The 18668-nt window shown below is 36.6% G+C and overlaps 1 protein-coding gene across 4 annotated transcripts in view; it reads left to right on the forward strand.

Moving 5' to 3' along the window:
* Window positions 1-18668, forward strand: part of LOC127650022 (engulfment and cell motility protein 1) — a 129502-nt gene that overhangs the window by 78225 nt on the left and 32609 nt on the right. For all 4 annotated transcript variants that reach the window (XM_052135136.1, XM_052135135.1, XM_052135137.1 and 1 more), the window contains 2 exons: window positions 3038-3142; window positions 6086-6194. In XM_052135136.1, the coding sequence (XP_051991096.1) occupies window positions 3038-3142; window positions 6086-6194 (214 nt within the window). The remainder of the gene's footprint in view (window positions 1-3037; window positions 3143-6085; window positions 6195-18668) is intronic.

Genomic DNA, 18668 nt, shown 5'->3' on the forward strand with positions numbered 1-18668 from the left:
ATGTACAGTGATGTCTCTCTTTTGCATTTTAAATATTTTTTTATTTTAAATAATATCAAGCAATGTTTGGAATAGCATGCTACCCTACAACTTTTAAAGATGTCCTTATGGAATCTGCAGCACACTGTTATGAGCTCAACATGACCTTCCATTTTAATGTGATGTATGAACTGGAAGTAATATCTTTCAGACAATTTTCTTTTACATCATTATTTGATCAGACAGTCGAAGTTAAAGCATTGTTAAACAAAACTTGAAAATTCAAACAATGTCTCAAACAACTGAATGGCATCCCCTAAACTTGAGCTATAGCATGGAATACTATGATAACTTACTACATTTGTCAAAATGTGCAGTATATAGTAGCAGTATACGTTACTCTAAATTCTGTATACCTCTATGCAATAAAAATGAAAGGTCAAGTTGTGCGAATTGCTTTGTGGTATAATGCATTTAGTGCAGTGTGTTTTAGTTGCATGCTGCATATTTTGCCAAATGTAGAAAATCATTCACGTATCCCATGCATGCAAAGTGCTGTGCAGTTTCATAGTGCATACTGCAAATATTGTATTAGTAGGATGGTAGAATGCCATTCCTAACATACACCCTGTCTCTTTCTCTCTCTACCTTTCTCATCTTTCTCTTTGTTACTCTCTCTCAGAGAGTAGTGTCTGCTTAACAAGTTGGTGCAGAGAGCAATCTGTCTCTCTTGCCGTCCCATTCTTCTGTAATCAGCTACGTGTCTGCTCTGCGGTTCTGCTCTTCAGCACCGCAGACTCACCAGGGTCGATCTGAAGGCCAGAACTTTCAAAAGACAGAATAATTGGCAACTCTAAATCCAGTCAGACAAACGTAGAGCCCTCATCCTCAAAGGCAACCATCTTACATTGTCTGGAAAAAGCAGATTAGTTTGATGTAGACAGACGAATAGGGGGAGCAGATATCATTTTCTTCACATTTGCAGAGAGCTTTCTGGGCCTTTGTCATCCACCAGGGATAGATATGGCTGTTTCTGAATCACGGAGCCTCTGAAATTAAGTTTGAGCAGTGGAACCAATTTGAGACTTGTCTTATCTCGGTGCACCAACTCAAAATGCAGTACAGGACTTTTAGTGCCATTACAATGCAAGTCATGAAGTCATGGCTTGAGGATCATGCACCTTTTAAGCTTGCTGTACGATTTTGCTTTCTGAGATGGATTTTGGGAATCTTAAAAGATTTCTTAGGGAGAAATGGGCAGTGTTGGATTTGTTAGAGTGACATGCTCATCAATGGCCAATTAATTACTACCTTTGGGATCAGTGTTAGACTCTGACAAAGATCTTACAGAGATTCACTTTCTTGCATTGGAGATTTTGGTTTGGAGTCCTGTGACTACAGTGTAACTCCTAAAACGGCCATCTAATAAAGATTAAATTGGACCACAGCACAGGCGGAAATCGTGGGGGTCGGGGGTCAGGACCCCCATCTGAGGGTTCCCCCCCCCCAAAATATCATTAAAATGTGTGTATTAAGAATTGTTATGTTTATTTCCCCCCCCAACATTTTGATGAAAGTTTCGCCCCTGGACCACAGCAATTGTGACATTAAGTAATGTGTGCAAGAGACGTTCAGTTAAAAGTGTTGATGTTAGTTGTCTCTATAATATGAACAATTTTAAGAGCTACTATGCCTTAGTGATACTTCATATGCACAAAGTCTGTGGGCATGGCCATGAAGTTATGATATTTTCATGCAAGAATGCGCTAAGTCTAGGTGCAAGTGGGTCAGTGAAATAATGCTGGTGCAGCGCTAATTGGCTGGGTGAAGTGCAATTCAATTCCTAGATTGTTTTCTTGTTATTGCACCATCTGCATCATATTATATTATGTTCCATTCCCCGTCAAGCAGTGTCGATATAAATTAAGACAAATGAAGAATTTGGTAATGTAAATGGGCTGTATGTAATGCATTAGAAGAATAGAGATATGGACCATTAGTGTTACGTTCTTTTGCGCAATAACCAGGTCCTTGCTGTGAACTCTCTCTCTTTTTGTCTGCCATCAGTTTTATTGTGTATTCTTTAACAGCCTTTCTCACCTGTGTTAAAAGTGATTGATAGCTCTTTAATATCATCTGCTGGTGGATGATATAGTTGAGTTTCTGTGCCAAGAATATACTTGCTCCTCAGACGCCTTAGCACAATGACCTAAGTCTCAGCAAAAAAGCAAAGTGCACTTTGCGGCACTTCATTAACATACAACACACCAACAGTATGCATGCATACACCACAAAAGCGCAAACACTCCCACACATGCCCACTTGCTTTTGCACTGACATGAAATTTGCACTTAGAATGAGCACTGTCACGAAAATCTGATGAGATGTAATGCACGGTCGTTGCACTTAGCGCATCACCTAGCACAGTCACGAGGATAGAGACTCTTTTTAGTGTTCCCTTAACGTTAATCAAAATTACATCTAATCTGCTCCAGTTTTATAATCGTTAATGATGGATGGAAAAATCTGGAACTGAAGTCAAACATATTTCATGACTCAAAAACTAACTGAAATCAATTAGAAATAACCTAACCTAAATGCACAGTATATTATGAAATGTTAAACCTTTACATCCTGACACCAGATGGCAGAATACATATTTTAATGACATCAGTTAATGCATTCACTTTGGCAGCCATAAAATACTAAAACTAAAATAAAGTAAACTGAAACTAGAAATGCTTAAAAATCTAAAACTAGTAGTCATTGAGTGAAAACTAACAAAAACTAGACTAAATTGGAATGTCAAATGGAAAAAACAATAAATAAATATATCTGAAGAATTAGCTGTCCATAAACTTTTGCCTAGCCACAACTGACTCCAGACACTTTTCTGAACTTGTGATTTATAACGTCTAGTCAGCGCTGTCAATCATGACCAAAATCCTGTCTACAATATGTATCGTACTGTCTGACATGATTGATGTTGCAAAGAACCAAAAAGAATGTACTGTGTGCCTCTCTTACCGTGTGTTTTTGTGTGTCTGTGTTTGTGTAGAATCATGTGAACCCTGCGGTGGACTTCACTCAGATTCCTCCTGGGATGTTGGCTCTGGATAACATGCTCTACTTTGCCAGGCACCATCAGGATGCATATATCAGGGTAAAACACATGCTCACACACCTACAGAAAGGAGGTGCAGAACAGAGAAAACACTCAGTATTTATTTATAATCTGACGAGTGCTTAATTAGCACTTCTAAAGCTGAGCATTACCTCACCACTGCAGTCCTGAGTCATACGATTACATGAAGATCCTATATGTTATCCTATATGAAATCTATTAACTTGCCACTTGGTTTATACTATTTTCTTATACTTCTAAATCATGCAATTTGTGCAAAACTGCTGAAAAAGTATTCTTCCAGATCCCATTTCTGTCTGGTTCCAGAATGTTCCTTTGCCATTAATAAAAAAAAATAAAAATACAAAAATAAATCACAGTTCATTGATTGCACTTTTCAAAATGCTTCCAGAAGCCCTCCACACACACACACACACACACACACACGCAGACTCAGTAAGAAAAGTGAAGTAGTGTTTATTGAGGACACTCCCTGTCCCCTCATATCAGCCATTAACTGTACTGTACTATTCCACTCCACTGCATCCACAGCTGCCTGCAGTGATTCTGGAGCTCATTGCTTACTGCCCTCACACTAATGCAATACCCCAGTAAACACTAGGATATACTACAAGCACAGTATTGTGTAGTAATGGACTACATTTAATCTGTATTACATAATCAGATTGCATAAATTAACTACTTGAAATAAGATTGTTACATTTGAAAATACGCATAATCAAATTAGTTACTTTTTATGGATTAAATATCTATTACATTAAAGATACGCTAAAGGGTAAAAGTAATCAAAATCTAAAAGTTATCAGATTAGACTATGTTACTGATAAAAATTTTAAGTTGTGTAATCAGTACCAGATTATATTCGGAAGTAATCTACCCAACACTGCTCACGCAATACCCCAGTACACCCTAGAATACCCCAATAAACATAATGGGCTCTGTTAGGACCCTCACAAATAGTCAAGACAGATTGGTCTTTAAACCTGGTATTAAAATGCCAAATTTGGTTGAAGCTTAGGTACAGCTTTAAAAGAAAACAACAGCCTGATTGAAAAAGTCCATCATTTAATAACAAATGCACAAAACTTCACGTAAGTGTAGATTTTAAATGCCATTTTGGATCCTGTTTCCACCTTTATTTAGCACTGGCCACCCTGATAGGATCTCCTGAGACAAATGATAACCCTCTGGGGTCTGAGTGTATTTTGGGCCCTGGAGAAGTTTTGACATGCCTTGACATTTGTGCTTTTTTCAGTTGCTTAAAAACATATTAATGGCTATATATATAAAAGTCTGATAACACTGTATTCATCACAAACTGGGCTACAATAATATCTGAGCAACATGTGTGTACATTTTTGTATTTTTGAGAAAATAAAGTTTATGCATGTTTTTTTGAAAAAACAAAAATTTTAAGTCACTGAAATAAGGCCATATAACACATACTAAACTTTTGTCCACAAGACGTTTGAGAACTGGATCTTGTAGCCTAGAGTTTTTGCTACACAATTACGTGAAAATCATCCTGATCACTCATTCATACAAAACAATATAGTAATTTAACTTTTGTAAGACACTTTTAGTGTTGATAGGTAATATGCAAGGAGGCGTGAACTATCACAAATATTTATGTGTTTCACACCTGAGGATACAAAGACCCTCCCGTGGGCCTATCAATGAGGAATGTGACAGAAAGAGATTGAATGTGAGGAGACTTAATGATTAAAATCAAGTTTTAAGTCAAAATAAGTTATCTGAATATACATTTTCTTTACATAAATACTTTACTTAATTTTAGACCTACACTACCATTTAAAAGAATTCTCTTCTGCTCACCAAGACTGGATTTATTTTATCCAAAATACAGTAAAAACATTGTGTGAACTCTGAATTTAAAAGAACAGTTTTCTATTTAAATATATTGTAAAATGTAATTTGTGATCAAAGCTGAATTTTCAGCATCATTACTGCAGTCTTCAGTGTCACATGATCCATCAGAAATCATTATAATATGATGATTTTCTAATATGAGCATATTTAAAATGCATTTTACTCATTTAACCTGAACACATATTTGCAAGCACAAGCTTTGTTGATAATAACGAGGCAGCATAAACACGTTAAAATATAATCTAAACATTCATATTATTTTTATATCATATTACATATCATATTTATATCATACAGCATACAATTTAAATACCTGCTTTTGCCGAAACAGCATTTAAACGTAACTAAAACTTGCTTATTAGGACATATTTCAAATGTCAATACTCTGAATCCTGGCTGGGAAGTCTGGAAACAGTCCCACTAGTAAAATATGTACATGTTTATATAAAATAGCATGTCAGCTAATGGAAACTAAATTACTTACTCATCCGAAATTGTATCCTCTGCTGGATCAAGTCTCTCTTCAAAATACAAATGCTCATCCTTACATCCAGAAACACGCAGAAAAGTTGAGTTGTGTTGTGTTTACATTAAATCTCGCAGTCGAGGGTGTGCTCCATTTGCATTGATCGTCTCGGCACATTACCGTATGAATAGCGCACTCTGTGGTGGCTGTGATCACATTACCTATAATGAAGCTGAGCTAGGAAAACCGTACATCGCCGTACATCGCACATTAACAGGGTTAATACCAGGTGTAAGTGGGGTCTAAATGATGAAGTGGGGACACAAAATCAAGACCCTCCCCTCAGAGATATGCAGTCACTGTAGATGCATTTTTTACACTATTTATAAGAGATAGATTTAGGAATACTAAAGAGGTGTGGGCACAACTTCAAAAAATGGATGAGGTACGGGGGGTGGAATGAGGTCCCGTGTCTCTAAAGACCCGAGGTATGCATTTAAGTGTTAATAGAAAGAATAACAGCTCCATTTGTTGCACTCTTATGACTAGTTAAGTGTTTGTTTGACTAAGGTGAAAGTCTTTACGTCTGTCTGTGTTTTTTACAGATTGTTCTGGAGAACAGCAGTCGAGAGGACAAGCATGAGTGTCCATTCGGTCGCAGTAGTATTGAACTGACAAAGATGCTGTGTGAGATTCTCAAAGTGGGAGAACTTCGTAAGTGTGATCAAGTTTAAATTCAGCGTTTATTTACCAGTGACATGTACACAATATTTCTTGTTTTTTGTTTTTGTTTGTATCTTTCTTTCTTTCCTTCTTTCTTTCTTTCTTTCTTTCTTTTTGTCTTTCTTTCACTGTTTATCACTCACACATGCTTAGGGTGAACAGTTGCCAGCTGAGAAGATAATTGTTCAGGAGTTCATAAATTAATGAAGTAAAGTGCCTAATGTTTACCATGTTCCACCTCTGCACTGTATGGACTTTAAAGACTTTTTTTAAGACTTTAAGTCTTTTTTTTCACAAGTTGAGGCTGCAACTATGGGTAATAACTGACCTGAACTAAGGAATGGGGATTCAGACTAGTCTCTTTACTCTAGGCTTTGAATGCTAGGCTGAATGCTTGGTTAGGTGTTCTGTCGACCTTGCACTTAGAGCAGAGGTGTCATGAAAAGTGGCAGAGAGAGAGAATATATATGGAGGTGAGCAGGACAGAGAGGTGTTGGATGGATCTCGATGGGCAGCACCATGAGATGTAATTTGTGTGACTGTAAAAACAATGACTCATTGACAACTGTGTTTAAAAACTAGAGTAGAAGTATATTTATCACTAGATCCACAGTTGGCTTAAGAAAATGTGAGTGGTGCTTGTTTGTTCTGGATGAGTCATGTGCAAAAGTTTAATACTTTGGGTTAGTGGTTTAAAAAAGTTCTAGCTCTATTTTTGAGCTATAGTGATAATGATGTTAGCCTCAGCAAACACCACTTATACTGTAATAAATGCAAATATATTCTCTCTATGGATCCGAGATCAGATCTTTTCAAATACTGAAAAACTGCCTCCATGACAGCACTCATCAGTGACAATATCTTTGTGGGAAGATCCAAATCAAAGAGGCTCCTCTTCATTCTTGTGAGTAATGAGTTGTAAAACAGACCTTTAAATCTGTTGCTTTAATCAGTCACCCATAATTTAATGCAGCACAGTTTGGAAAGAAATTCACAACAAATCATTCTGTCAAATCATCATGGTCTTCGATTGCTTATAACAGTGATTCATCACATTTAATAAGCACAATATTGAAAGAATAATGAGCATGCAGCAAAGCTTTTTATTGTTAATAAACTCCATGTGGTATTCTGATTCAGATTATCAGAGACGAGTTACTAACACAACTTTCCTGACAGCTTCTTGAGTGTTATTGAATGGTAAGCAAGTTCTCGGTGGAGATTGCTCCACCAGCCTGTCATCGGAAGCTTAATTAAAATAACTTGCTGAGGAAGTTTAATGTAATTCCTCATTTAGTGGTAATGTGTGCCTTTCAAAGCCAGGAAGTGAGGGAGTGAGGACACTGCTGTTTAAATAGGGCTCCTTTTCAGAGAAGAACTTGGCTTTCAAAGACTCTCTTTAGTAAGTAGTCATTTGGCAGAAACTTTTATCCAAAGCATTAACAGTGCACTTATTGACCTTAGTCAGGGTTGATGCCATATTTGATTCAATATGAAATACAAATGAAAATGTGCCTGTGAGTGTGAAATGTACAGCCAGTTCTGTACCTTGAAAATACAGTGGCCCCAAAAATTATTTGTACATTTAAGCCACACTTAAAAATAAATGTATGTCTTTGCATTGAATGTTAAACCAAGTGGTAATTATTTTAAAGAAATACAAAAACCTTTTTCAGGTTTCAAATGAGTTTCTTTAGGTTTCAAATGATAAAACAATATTGTTAAAACAATCTAAATATAAAATAAAATATTATTTAATAAATAACTAATACATTATTAAATATTATAAATATTATAATTGTATATTATATTATAATGTAATCATTTAATTTTATATTTATTATATTATAATTAAATATTATACTATTTGTAATTATTAATAGGATTAAATAAATACTATTAAAATAAATCGTTTTTATTTTGTTTTATAAAAACAAATATTTATAAAACAATATTTTTCAAGATAAAGACAAAAAGCATTTGGACACATAAAACTGCCTTTTATGAAACACTTTCAAATCATCATTCACACTTATAGGGTTAGTTCACCCACAAATGAAAAATAATGAATAATTTACTCACCCTCAAGTCATCCTAGGTGTATATGACTTGCTTCTTTCAGCCAAACACAATCGGAGTTATATTAAAAAATATCCTGGCTCTTCCAAGCTTTATAATGGGAATGAACGGTACCTTAGATTTTGAAGCCCAAAAAAGCGCATCCATCCATCAAAAAAGTTATCCATACGGCTCCAGGGGGTTAATAAATGCCTTCTGAAGTGAAGCGATGCATTTTTGTAAGAAAAATATCCATATTTAAAACTTTATAAACTATAATCACTGGCTTCCGGTAACGGCCATCCGCACGTTCACTGGCTTCCTCTATCCTCTGCGCTTTCACTTCTAACCGGAGCTACACTATGCCTACGTCATACTTGACTTTCTCATGAACGTGTGGACGGCCGTTACCTGAAGCCAGTGATTATAGTTTATAAAGTTATAATATGGATATTTTTCTTACAAAAACATATTGCTTCGCTTCAGAAGGCATTTATTAACCCCCTGGAGCCGTATGGATTACTTTTTGATGGATGGATGTGCTTTTTTGGGTAACATTCACTCCCATTTTAAAGCTTAGAAGAGCCAGGATATTTTTTAATATAACTCCAATTGTGTTTGGCTGAAAGAAGAAAGTCATGTACACCTAGGATGGTTTGAGGGTGAGTAAATTATGGGATGATTTAAATTTTAGGGTGAACTAACCCTTTAAGTAAAGCTTCGGTGGCCTGGAGGTCTGTGATATTCTCTGCTGCAATGTTTCTCTCACAATGTGTATGTGCGTCAGATTGTGCGCTCACCAGGAAGAGCTCCAAGCCATGTCACACCTGTGAAAGCCATGGAGACCGCAACAATGGTGCAGATGATTGCTCATTTAGGCTAATGTATGTTTTTTGAACTCTTGTTTTAGCTTTGAAGTCAACATTTCCTTCAAAGTTTGCTGTCACGGTACACTGTTGTAGGCAGACAATTCCGCTTGAATTATCTTTCAATATTCTTTTAATTTACTGTCATTTAATTTAATTTACACAAAATCATGTCATTTCCCACATCACATTTAAATATGTTTTATGAAGCTGTGGCATGAGTTTCTGTTTGACCGGCTCTCTCCTCAGCTTTCATGAATTATTTATCAGGAGGCCAGGTGTCCCAGCTTCACCTCCTCTCTGAGAACCACTGAAAGTTGTATAGCCAGCCATGTTTTCCCAGCAAAAGCTTTAATAGAATCTGTGGTTGTCAGACGCCATGCAATGGCTTCCTATTTCAGCCTCTAAAAAGGTGTATCTAATATTTATGAAGATAATCAAAATGGCTACGAGCTGAAATGTCCTTGCTTATGGATTTATGGTGTTATTGGACTTTTAAAGGAGGAATAGAGTGTGCTTCAGAGCGGTTACACCTCCATGACCAAACTGACTTATTAATGATGGAGACTATTTATGGCTTGAGCTCCAAACTGTGAATAATTTGGCCAACTAGAGAGTTCAAGTTAATGAATAAGAATCCCAGTAAGCAGATGCACGTAGCAGAGACGTCTGTGAAAGAGCACATCATCTGGAAAGCACTGTGTTCTATTGTAAAGTTTGTATTTGTGAACAAACATCTGATAAACATTATCTGATTCATATACAACATACAGTCATTATAAATGATGCAGAAATGTATGCTGAATTTTGTTCTAACATCCAACTGGGAATGTTTTATTACAAATTGTTGGTGAGAAAATGGTCTCACTTTGGGTTTTTGAATAGTTTTTTTTGTGTGTTGCATTATGTTTGCTAAGGTGTTCTGGATGAATAGTAGGATGTTTCCATCTGGCCCAGGTCAAAATAGCCAACTTCCAAGTCTCTGATATTCTAATTTCTAGAAATTGCTTGTCAATGGAAGTCAATTGGATTTTTCCCACTTTATATCATCTGCTAGGCAAAAATGCCTGAGAAAAGAAAAAGCACACCTTTCCTCAAGAAGCCACATAGATTAAGGCAACACTTAGGTTCCAAGAATGGTGCTGGACAAGTTACAAACCAAAGTTTATACTTTTTCTGTCAAAACTATAGTGATTTCATCAAACCCTTAAATATGAGAAATAACTAATACTAATTGTATTTTTTTTTCTTCTCGCAAACATCTCTATTAGAATAGACATCTCGATGGTGCATGTATGTAATCCAGGGCAGAACTACGGCAATTTCTGGATTTTCGTAGTTTGAGTCTGTAAAATTCAAATCACAATCATGTCAGCTGGAGGCCAATATTTCTGATTCCACTGAGACACCCATGAGCACCACTGAGCCTCAGATCCCTGCAGACAGCATGTGGGTTAACACAGTATTAAGAAAAGGCTTGTCTGCATCCGTCTGCATCATCTCACCTCTCTCGGATTCTTGACATCCTTGCTGCTACAGCATCAGCTCCCTGCTGAGATATGGCACACTTTTAAGATCAGCACATGTGGCCATGCCTTGACAAGCCTGTGCAATGCTCTAGGGATCAACCGTAGATGAATCCAGATGACCACACTGTTTGCTTTAGTTGTTACCAAAATGCAAATAGGGTTCTTCAAAAGTGCTCCTCTCTGCATCTTCATGAAGCTCCCCCATGTCTTGTTGTCCACTAAAATGCATTTGTATAGTCGCAAAGGTTAACGAGGACTAAATTTTGAACCGAACCAATGGATCCAACCTTCGCTAAGCTTCGCCCCCTTTGTTTATGGTTGCTCGACCTGACACGCTCTGCAGAACTCCCCATAGGAATAAATGTGAGATTGCAGTGAACCGATCTTTTTGGCTAAATAGTCTTATAAATGGAATGGATAAAATTATTAAGTGGTTAAGAGTTTATGAAGACTTTTTTTTTTAAGAAATAGTTAAATTACACAGTAGTTTGATTGAAAACTGTGGAGACTGTGAATCAAAATTGAGGCAAGTGTTTATCAGTCACATTAGTCACTTTTTGGACCATTTCAATAAAATCCCACTTAAAATTTCTCAAACACATTACTTCCTTAGGCTCTCATTGTAAAAAGGTAAACACTTATCAGAGAAATGGTGGCAGGGCAGCAGATTCTAAGATAGGATTGGCCAGAAATGCTTTTAAGGAGAGGCTTAGGGTCTTTGGCTTCCAGGGCCTTCCAAAACCTCAGGCAGTGTGGCCTAAAGACCCAGGCATATAATTAGCGCCTAGCCAACCGCGTTGCCTTTCTGAGTATACTCTTCTGATCACGAGTGAGTACAAACCCGTTACACACATGCCCACTGCAGCTGGTTTTTGATGCTCTTTTAGTAGTCATTGGCCGGCACATTCACAGACGATGCGCACAGATGAGGATCGCATCTATGGGTCAAGAAAATCTGGTTCATGCGGTCAGGCCGTGCCCAGACTGTGCTGATGCCGACATTTGTGTCACACTTACTGTGCATGGAGTGATCAGCAACACGAAAAACCGAAGTACTGTATACTCGAGCCTTAGAGACTGCCCAAGAAGCTTAACACAAGGAACATACAGTGCATGCAGACCACGTTGGCAATACGTTTTCATTACTTCAGTTGATCCTTTGGGGCGCTGGCCACACACTATTTGAATATTCAGAATATCACACCGGTGTTTTGTTTTACCAACTTCAAACCCACCATATGTGTAGACTACTATTTTTGGTCATCTAATGTTGGCCTATCAAAGATTTAATTATAACCAAATTGCCCTGGTAGTAAACATTGTTCTCCTCTGAACAGAAGCTAGAAATAGTTAAAGTAGTCAGAGATCAGGGATAGTACAGGTTGTACTATTGTAGTTTCTCCATTTTGCTTTAGCTCTGCTAAGTAATAAGACCACTCATGACACAATGCACAAATGCTGACAAATACTCAAAGTGGGCAATTACACGGAGAGCGATGGATGCTAGAGAGCTAAGTTGAGTTGAATGGAAATTTATATTGACTTTGAAGTGATCTCTGTGGCTTGTTAAATTATAAGGTCCTATTAGCGGTTCAAAGAACCACTTACATGCTGTATTTTATCTAGTTGAGGTTTTGAAACCAGCAGTTTAAAGAGAGTGTTGGAGGGCATGTTTGTGTGATGGAATAAAACTTCCTCAAAGTTATTCCAACTTGGAGCCAATTAAAGATGCCAAGCGGAAGGTTCAGAATGCTGCCAGGTCTTTTCCGAACAGGTATAAATTATGATCCTTAACGATTAGTCAGTTGTTGATTATTTGCCATGAATATTGTAAAGGATTAAGAATAGTAATTAAATAAACAAATAAATTGGGAAGGATATAAAGCATCTATGATGGCAATTCAGTTAGAAGCTATAGGGCCATGGCAGAGCCGACTTTCCTTGAAGCCGGGTGCACACTGTACGACTTTTACAGAACTTTACGATTGTTGCTTGTCAGACTGTACAATATGATCTCAGCCCAATCTTGGGTAAAAGCCATGGCACTCTTTGCGACATCATGGCCTCATTTACATCTTGCGTTAACATGCTTTTCGGTGATCGGATCCCAATAGGATAGCACTTGACCACATTAAATGACAGGTGCAATGCACCCAAGATGCATTGTGATCAGATCATGATCAGATTGTTGAAACCAATGTTGAAATGTTGAAACCAATGAAACCAACCTGACCACCTGAGGTGGTCAGGTTCTGATTCTGACCTCATTCAAAGAAGGTGTAAATGCAAATCCATTTTTGTTTTCTGGATACAACTACATAAGTTATTAATTATGTGACGAGGTAACACTACAGTCATCTGTTGTTATAGTGCTGCATTGTGAGTTCTTGCCATTTTCTATTTATTCTGCCATTGCAATGTGAAGAACACAGCAGACGCTAGTGTTTTGCGGTCTTGTCAACTGAACAATAAACAATATACCATTAATTATTCCATTGGAATAAATTTGGAATATCTCCTCTCTGTCCTTAAATTCCCATTCGCTAACATCTCCCTCCTGTTTTCTAATCACTATGGCTGTCTTAAAACCTAGTAAGCTGCCTACCTAGGCATCATTTTTGGGCATCATACGTCTTTGATAAACCACCGTATGATGGACAAACAGGCTGTCTAGGTGTCAAGATGCAGCAAATGTGACTCGTGTGAAACCAGGCTTCACTCAAGCATTTCAGATAGGTGAGAGAGATGAATATCATTAATTTTACTTCAGTGACCCGAAAAGCTTTAGTGGCCACCAAAAATGTTAATTGAAGGAAAAACCCTGCCTGTCAAAGTGATGGTAAACATTTGGATTATCTGTCAATGTTTTTACAATTAGCTTAAAGATGGAGCATTTTAAGTTACCACTCCCTTTCATATGTAAGTTGCGTTTTCCATTTTGCACGGGTAACTTTTCGAGCATGTGCTAAAAATCGTCACTGTCTCTTTAAGAAAACCGGCAGTTCTGTTAGAGTCTGTAAATGAGCGTATATAGAGCTGTTCAGCTGTGCTGTCAATTTGTAGGTGAACCCAGAAAACTAAGTTTAGATTTATGAGTTAAATAAAGTCTGTGGTAAATATTACTTAAAGATACGTTTAGTTCTACAACATAAATTACACACTGTCATACCTCAAATGTGAAGTTTACAATGTGTTTTTCTGTAAAAGTATGTTGCTTAAATGCTGCTTCAAATGTAAAGTTTTTTGACTAGGTATATGCTATATGACATACAATATATTGTTTATAATAATTTTGTTATGTTTCTGTAAGTTTTGAAAACTGAACACTTTAAATCTGTCAGCAATTTAAAAGTCACTTGTTAGTAAAAAGTTTCTAAGCTTAAAAATAATACCTATTTTATGTTGGTCAAGCGAGTTATTAATTAATATGATTATTCATTTAATTAAATTAATTCAAACCCCCTGTTAACCATTAATAGATTTTTATTCATGATCATCATTAATGGTCAAATAAGGATTAAATTAAAATGTAATTAAAATGTTTTATAAACCAGTGTTTTTTTTTTTTTCATGCAAAATAGATGAGTTAACAGATGTCAGCATTTCACCCACATTCTTATACAGTCACGTGCACACGTACAAACACACAGAGGTAGAGCTCCAACAGAACATATGCTTTGCTTATATTACACATTTAGATACTGTGGTGAAATGAATGGTTATTCAGATTGGCAGCTTTCTCAGGCCTCATCTGTCATGCAATGGCATGTTTTATTACATTGTCAATCTTTCCTTGAGTAATAACTCTCCTAATCTGCTTGACTTCTTCGAGTTAATACTCCTCAACTGTCAATCTTGATGCCCCCTTCTTAAATGTTAGGAGCATTTAACATTTGCTCGTAAGACAAAAATATGAAATAAAAAATATGAGAATAAATGCACCCCCCAAAAAGAAGAAAATGCTGTTCATGATCAAATATCAAGTACATTTTATTTGTATAGTGCTTTTCACAATACATTTAGTTTCAAAGCAGTTTTACAGAAAGTCATGCTGAAATGTCTTAAGTGTCTTTATTGAGCAGTTTCATTTGAAAACAAAAAGCCTTAAACATTATTTGTATTTAGGTCCTCAGTGAGCAAGCCAAAGGTTACTGTGGAAAGGAAACTCCATAAGATGTTAGTTGAAATGATGAAACTATATTTTTTGTTGAACTATAGCTTTAATTCCCTCAATGTCACAGGCCTGTGCTCTGATGCCTTGCAATGATTCTTACATTTCTTCTGCTCTGGAGAGCTTTCCCTCTGTCTTGAGGAGCCTGGTTGTCATCTATCACTCTACATTCATTCATTTACAGTTCATCATAGTCCTTGCAGTAAAGGTGACGTCCCATAGCTGTCATCTTGCCTCGACATCTCTGTGTTCTCTGTGTGATTGTGTGTTTCCTACGGGCATTCAGACTTGTACTCACTTGTGTGCCACTTTCTGATTTGTTTATTTCCTCATCTAAGAGGCATCTGTGTGTTTTCCTGTTAGCTTCCATAATTAGCATTGGCGGAACATCAGAAGACATCAGTGGCTGATACTGTCAGATTTAGAGTGACTCACGCATACGTCATTCCTAGACACTGCAGACTCTAGGATCTCAGAGCAGACGACAGTCCCTTATTACTAACTTTGCATAAACTTTCAAGTAGGAATATGGAATACTTAAGCTCTAGTGATTATTTGACTAATAATTGTTAAAAATTATTTTTGTATTAAAATCCTATACAGCTGTTGCGTGCACAGAACGGCATTCACAGATCTAAAGGTGCCCATCTGGTTGTCCAGAAAAAATGTTTATCAAGTCTTACCTCCCTCAAACTCATCTCTCCTTTCTGCTTTGCTGTCCCTGCTTTTCTGATGTCAATCTACTGGAGCCAATAATGTTTGAGGCAAAATAAGATCATCAGTATTAGATTAGAAACTTACTTTAGTTTCATCATGTTTTCATAGCCTTCCTCAATTCTGACTTGCGTGCCGACACCTGGGTAGGATTGCACCAGCTGTGCATAAGTTCTCATGTACTGTAAGTTAGGACCTAAAGTTCACACTAAGGGTTTACAAGTTAGTTTGTAACTGATGTGTCTTGATGTCTTTTTGAAAGTAGATAGAGAATCAGCTGCTCGGGTGGAGTTCGAAAGGTCACTCCACCAGCGAGGAACAGTGGTAAAGCAATAGAAAAGTAAAAGTCTGGGAAAGCAATTTTGTGCAATGGCACCATGCTTCTGGAGGGCACATAGAGGTGTGCCCTCCAGTGTAAATGTAAGCAATAACTAGTGTAAACTAGTGTTATCTTATGTAATGACTAGTGTAAACTAATGGATACAACACTACAAATTCATAGTATTTTGAAAACAATCATGTCTTGAAGGAATAGTTCATCCAAAAATGTAAATTCTCTCATTATTTACTCACCCTTATGCCATTCCAGATGTGAATGACTTCCTTTCTTCTGCAAAACATTAATGTAGATTTTAAGAAAAGGGTCCATACAATGCAAGTGAATGGTGACCAACACTTTTAAGCTCTAAAAAGCACATAAAGGCAGCATAAAAGTAATCTGTAGGACTCCAGTGATATAATCCATGTCTTCTGAATCGGTTTTGGGTGAGAACAGACCAAGATGTAACTCCTTTGTCACTGTGCATCTGAGTACTAGCTAGATGGCGGTAGGAAGTGTAATCAAGCTTTAAATCATGATCGCCAAGGAGACAGATTTATAGTGAAAAATTAGTTATGTTTTGATCTGTTCTCACCCAAAACCCAATGGATCGCTTCAGAAGGAAGCATAATATTTTTATGCTGCTTTTATTTGCTTTTTGGAACTTCAATATTTTGGTCACCATTCACTTGCATTGTGTGGACCTACAGAGTTGAGATATTCCTTTAATCCCTGTGCTGTCTTCATTTTTTACCTAATTTGGTGTTCCTGGTCAAACATGACCGCCATATTAAAAATTGCTTAAAAATCCGTAATTATGCTATATTAGATCTTTTTTGTCAGCATGTTTTCTTTTAGTTATCTCAGGTTTTGTATTTCTGTTGGTGTAACAAAGTGAAGAAAAATAACAAAACATTTTGATACTCTGCGTGAACAAAAATAACAAAACATTTTGATACTCTTTGTGAACAGAGTCAAAAAGTTTTAATCCAATAGTACAGTGTTTCCCAACCTTTTTTCTGCCACGGCACACTTTTTTTTCTGAGTCAATTATAGCAAACTAACTGCACAATTTTGCTGAATTAGTTGAAAAAATAAAGGGTATTTTGGTGTGTCTTCCTTCTGTGTCACAAATTTGTAACATTTTATTAACTGATTAGTTCAGTGACACCTTCTGGAAATGCAAATAGATGGCGACAAATGAGCGTCTTATGTCGTACGAGTGAGTCATTGATTCATTTTGAGATGTTCATGACCGAAATCTACCAAGAGGCGTTATAGTGTTTAAGCATTAAAAGAACAAAGCAGATCTATAATTTGCCTTCAGTTTGAGCAATATTTTTCATCCAAAAAGACAACAATAACAGTCTAATAATAGTGAGTTTTAATAATGTCCTTACCTTTTCTTACATTAAAACATGCATGACTACAAATCTTCTGGCTTCAGTAGAATGTTTACGAATTATAAGAACAAAGCAGATCTACGGTATCATTTTCCTACAGATTTAAATAGCTGAGCATGACTTTTATCAGAAAAGAGTACAATAATAGCCTAATAATAATAATTTTGAGTTTCAATTCATAAAGCGCATTTTACATGAGTTGAGTCGAGGCATCAATGCTCCGTTCAATGCCAGCGTCCAGCGCTGCATCGCCTTGCATTGCAGAAAGCGTCACGGAGGGGCAATTTTACGAGTGTGCCATGCAAGAAAGTGGGAGATGTGCACAATAAACATGTATTTGCTTCGATTTCAGAAAATAATGAAGGGACTCATTTATGTTTAGGTCTTAACATTTTTCTTGAAGTTAAATTTGTTTAAAAAAACTGGGGTCTCGCTCTGAGACTCGGAAACGATGAAGTCATATTTAATTAAAATGAATTATGAGACATTCAATATCTCTTCACAAATTTAGACAGTCAATATTTCTTGTTGCTTATTACTCTCAAAGACATTATTTTTGAAGTAAAGACGTGTGTGAAAAACACTTTGTTATAAAGTGGCATCACTTCATAGACTTCAATGTATTCTGCTGTGGATCCTTAACACGTATAAATATCAGTCACTTCTACACATTAATCTTAGCTCTTCACAATCACAAAAGTAACCTATTATGGTTTAAAAATGGCACATTTTGCCAAAAGGTGAGGAGTTTGCATCCCTGAAATAATTTTTTTAATTTTATAATTTTCCACGGCACACCTGACATTCATTTATGGCACACTAGTGTGCCGTGGAACAGTGGTTGGGAAACACTGCAATAGAATAACACTAACTCTAACTAGCATTTTCAATTGCCTGAGGATGGCCAGATGGCCACACCATCACATCACATCATGACAATATTATAACATGAGTTAGCAAAGTCAGATGTTGATGCATGTAGCAATTAGCCTTGCATGAGTTGAATGATGCATGGAAATCAAATATTGTTTGTTTCTTTTGCACTGAAATCAGTGTTGAGGGATGAGTTTAACCCTTGCAAATATTATTTATGCATTCCCATTTGCTCCAACAGCAAACACCCCTATTTGACACCTCAAAACATCATTGTTTACAATTTTCATGTATTTATTTTTTATTAATGGCAGGGAAAAATAACACAATGCAATACATTTTCATTATATATTGAAAATATACAAAGGTTGCTAGATTAACGCTAAATTAAGGTGAAAATGCAGCATCACAGTCTGTGAAAAAACTTATCAAAAGAATCACAAACTCAAGAATTGAGTCTATAGCCCTTATACTCTGTGCTGTGGTTATTAGCCAGAGGGCATAAAGCCCAAGTTAACTCTCCATACACATT

The sequence above is a fragment of the Xyrauchen texanus genome, chromosome 10, assembly GCF_025860055.1.
Source record: "Xyrauchen texanus isolate HMW12.3.18 chromosome 10, RBS_HiC_50CHRs, whole genome shotgun sequence".
Classification (NCBI taxonomy): Eukaryota; Metazoa; Chordata; class Actinopteri; order Cypriniformes; family Catostomidae; genus Xyrauchen; species Xyrauchen texanus.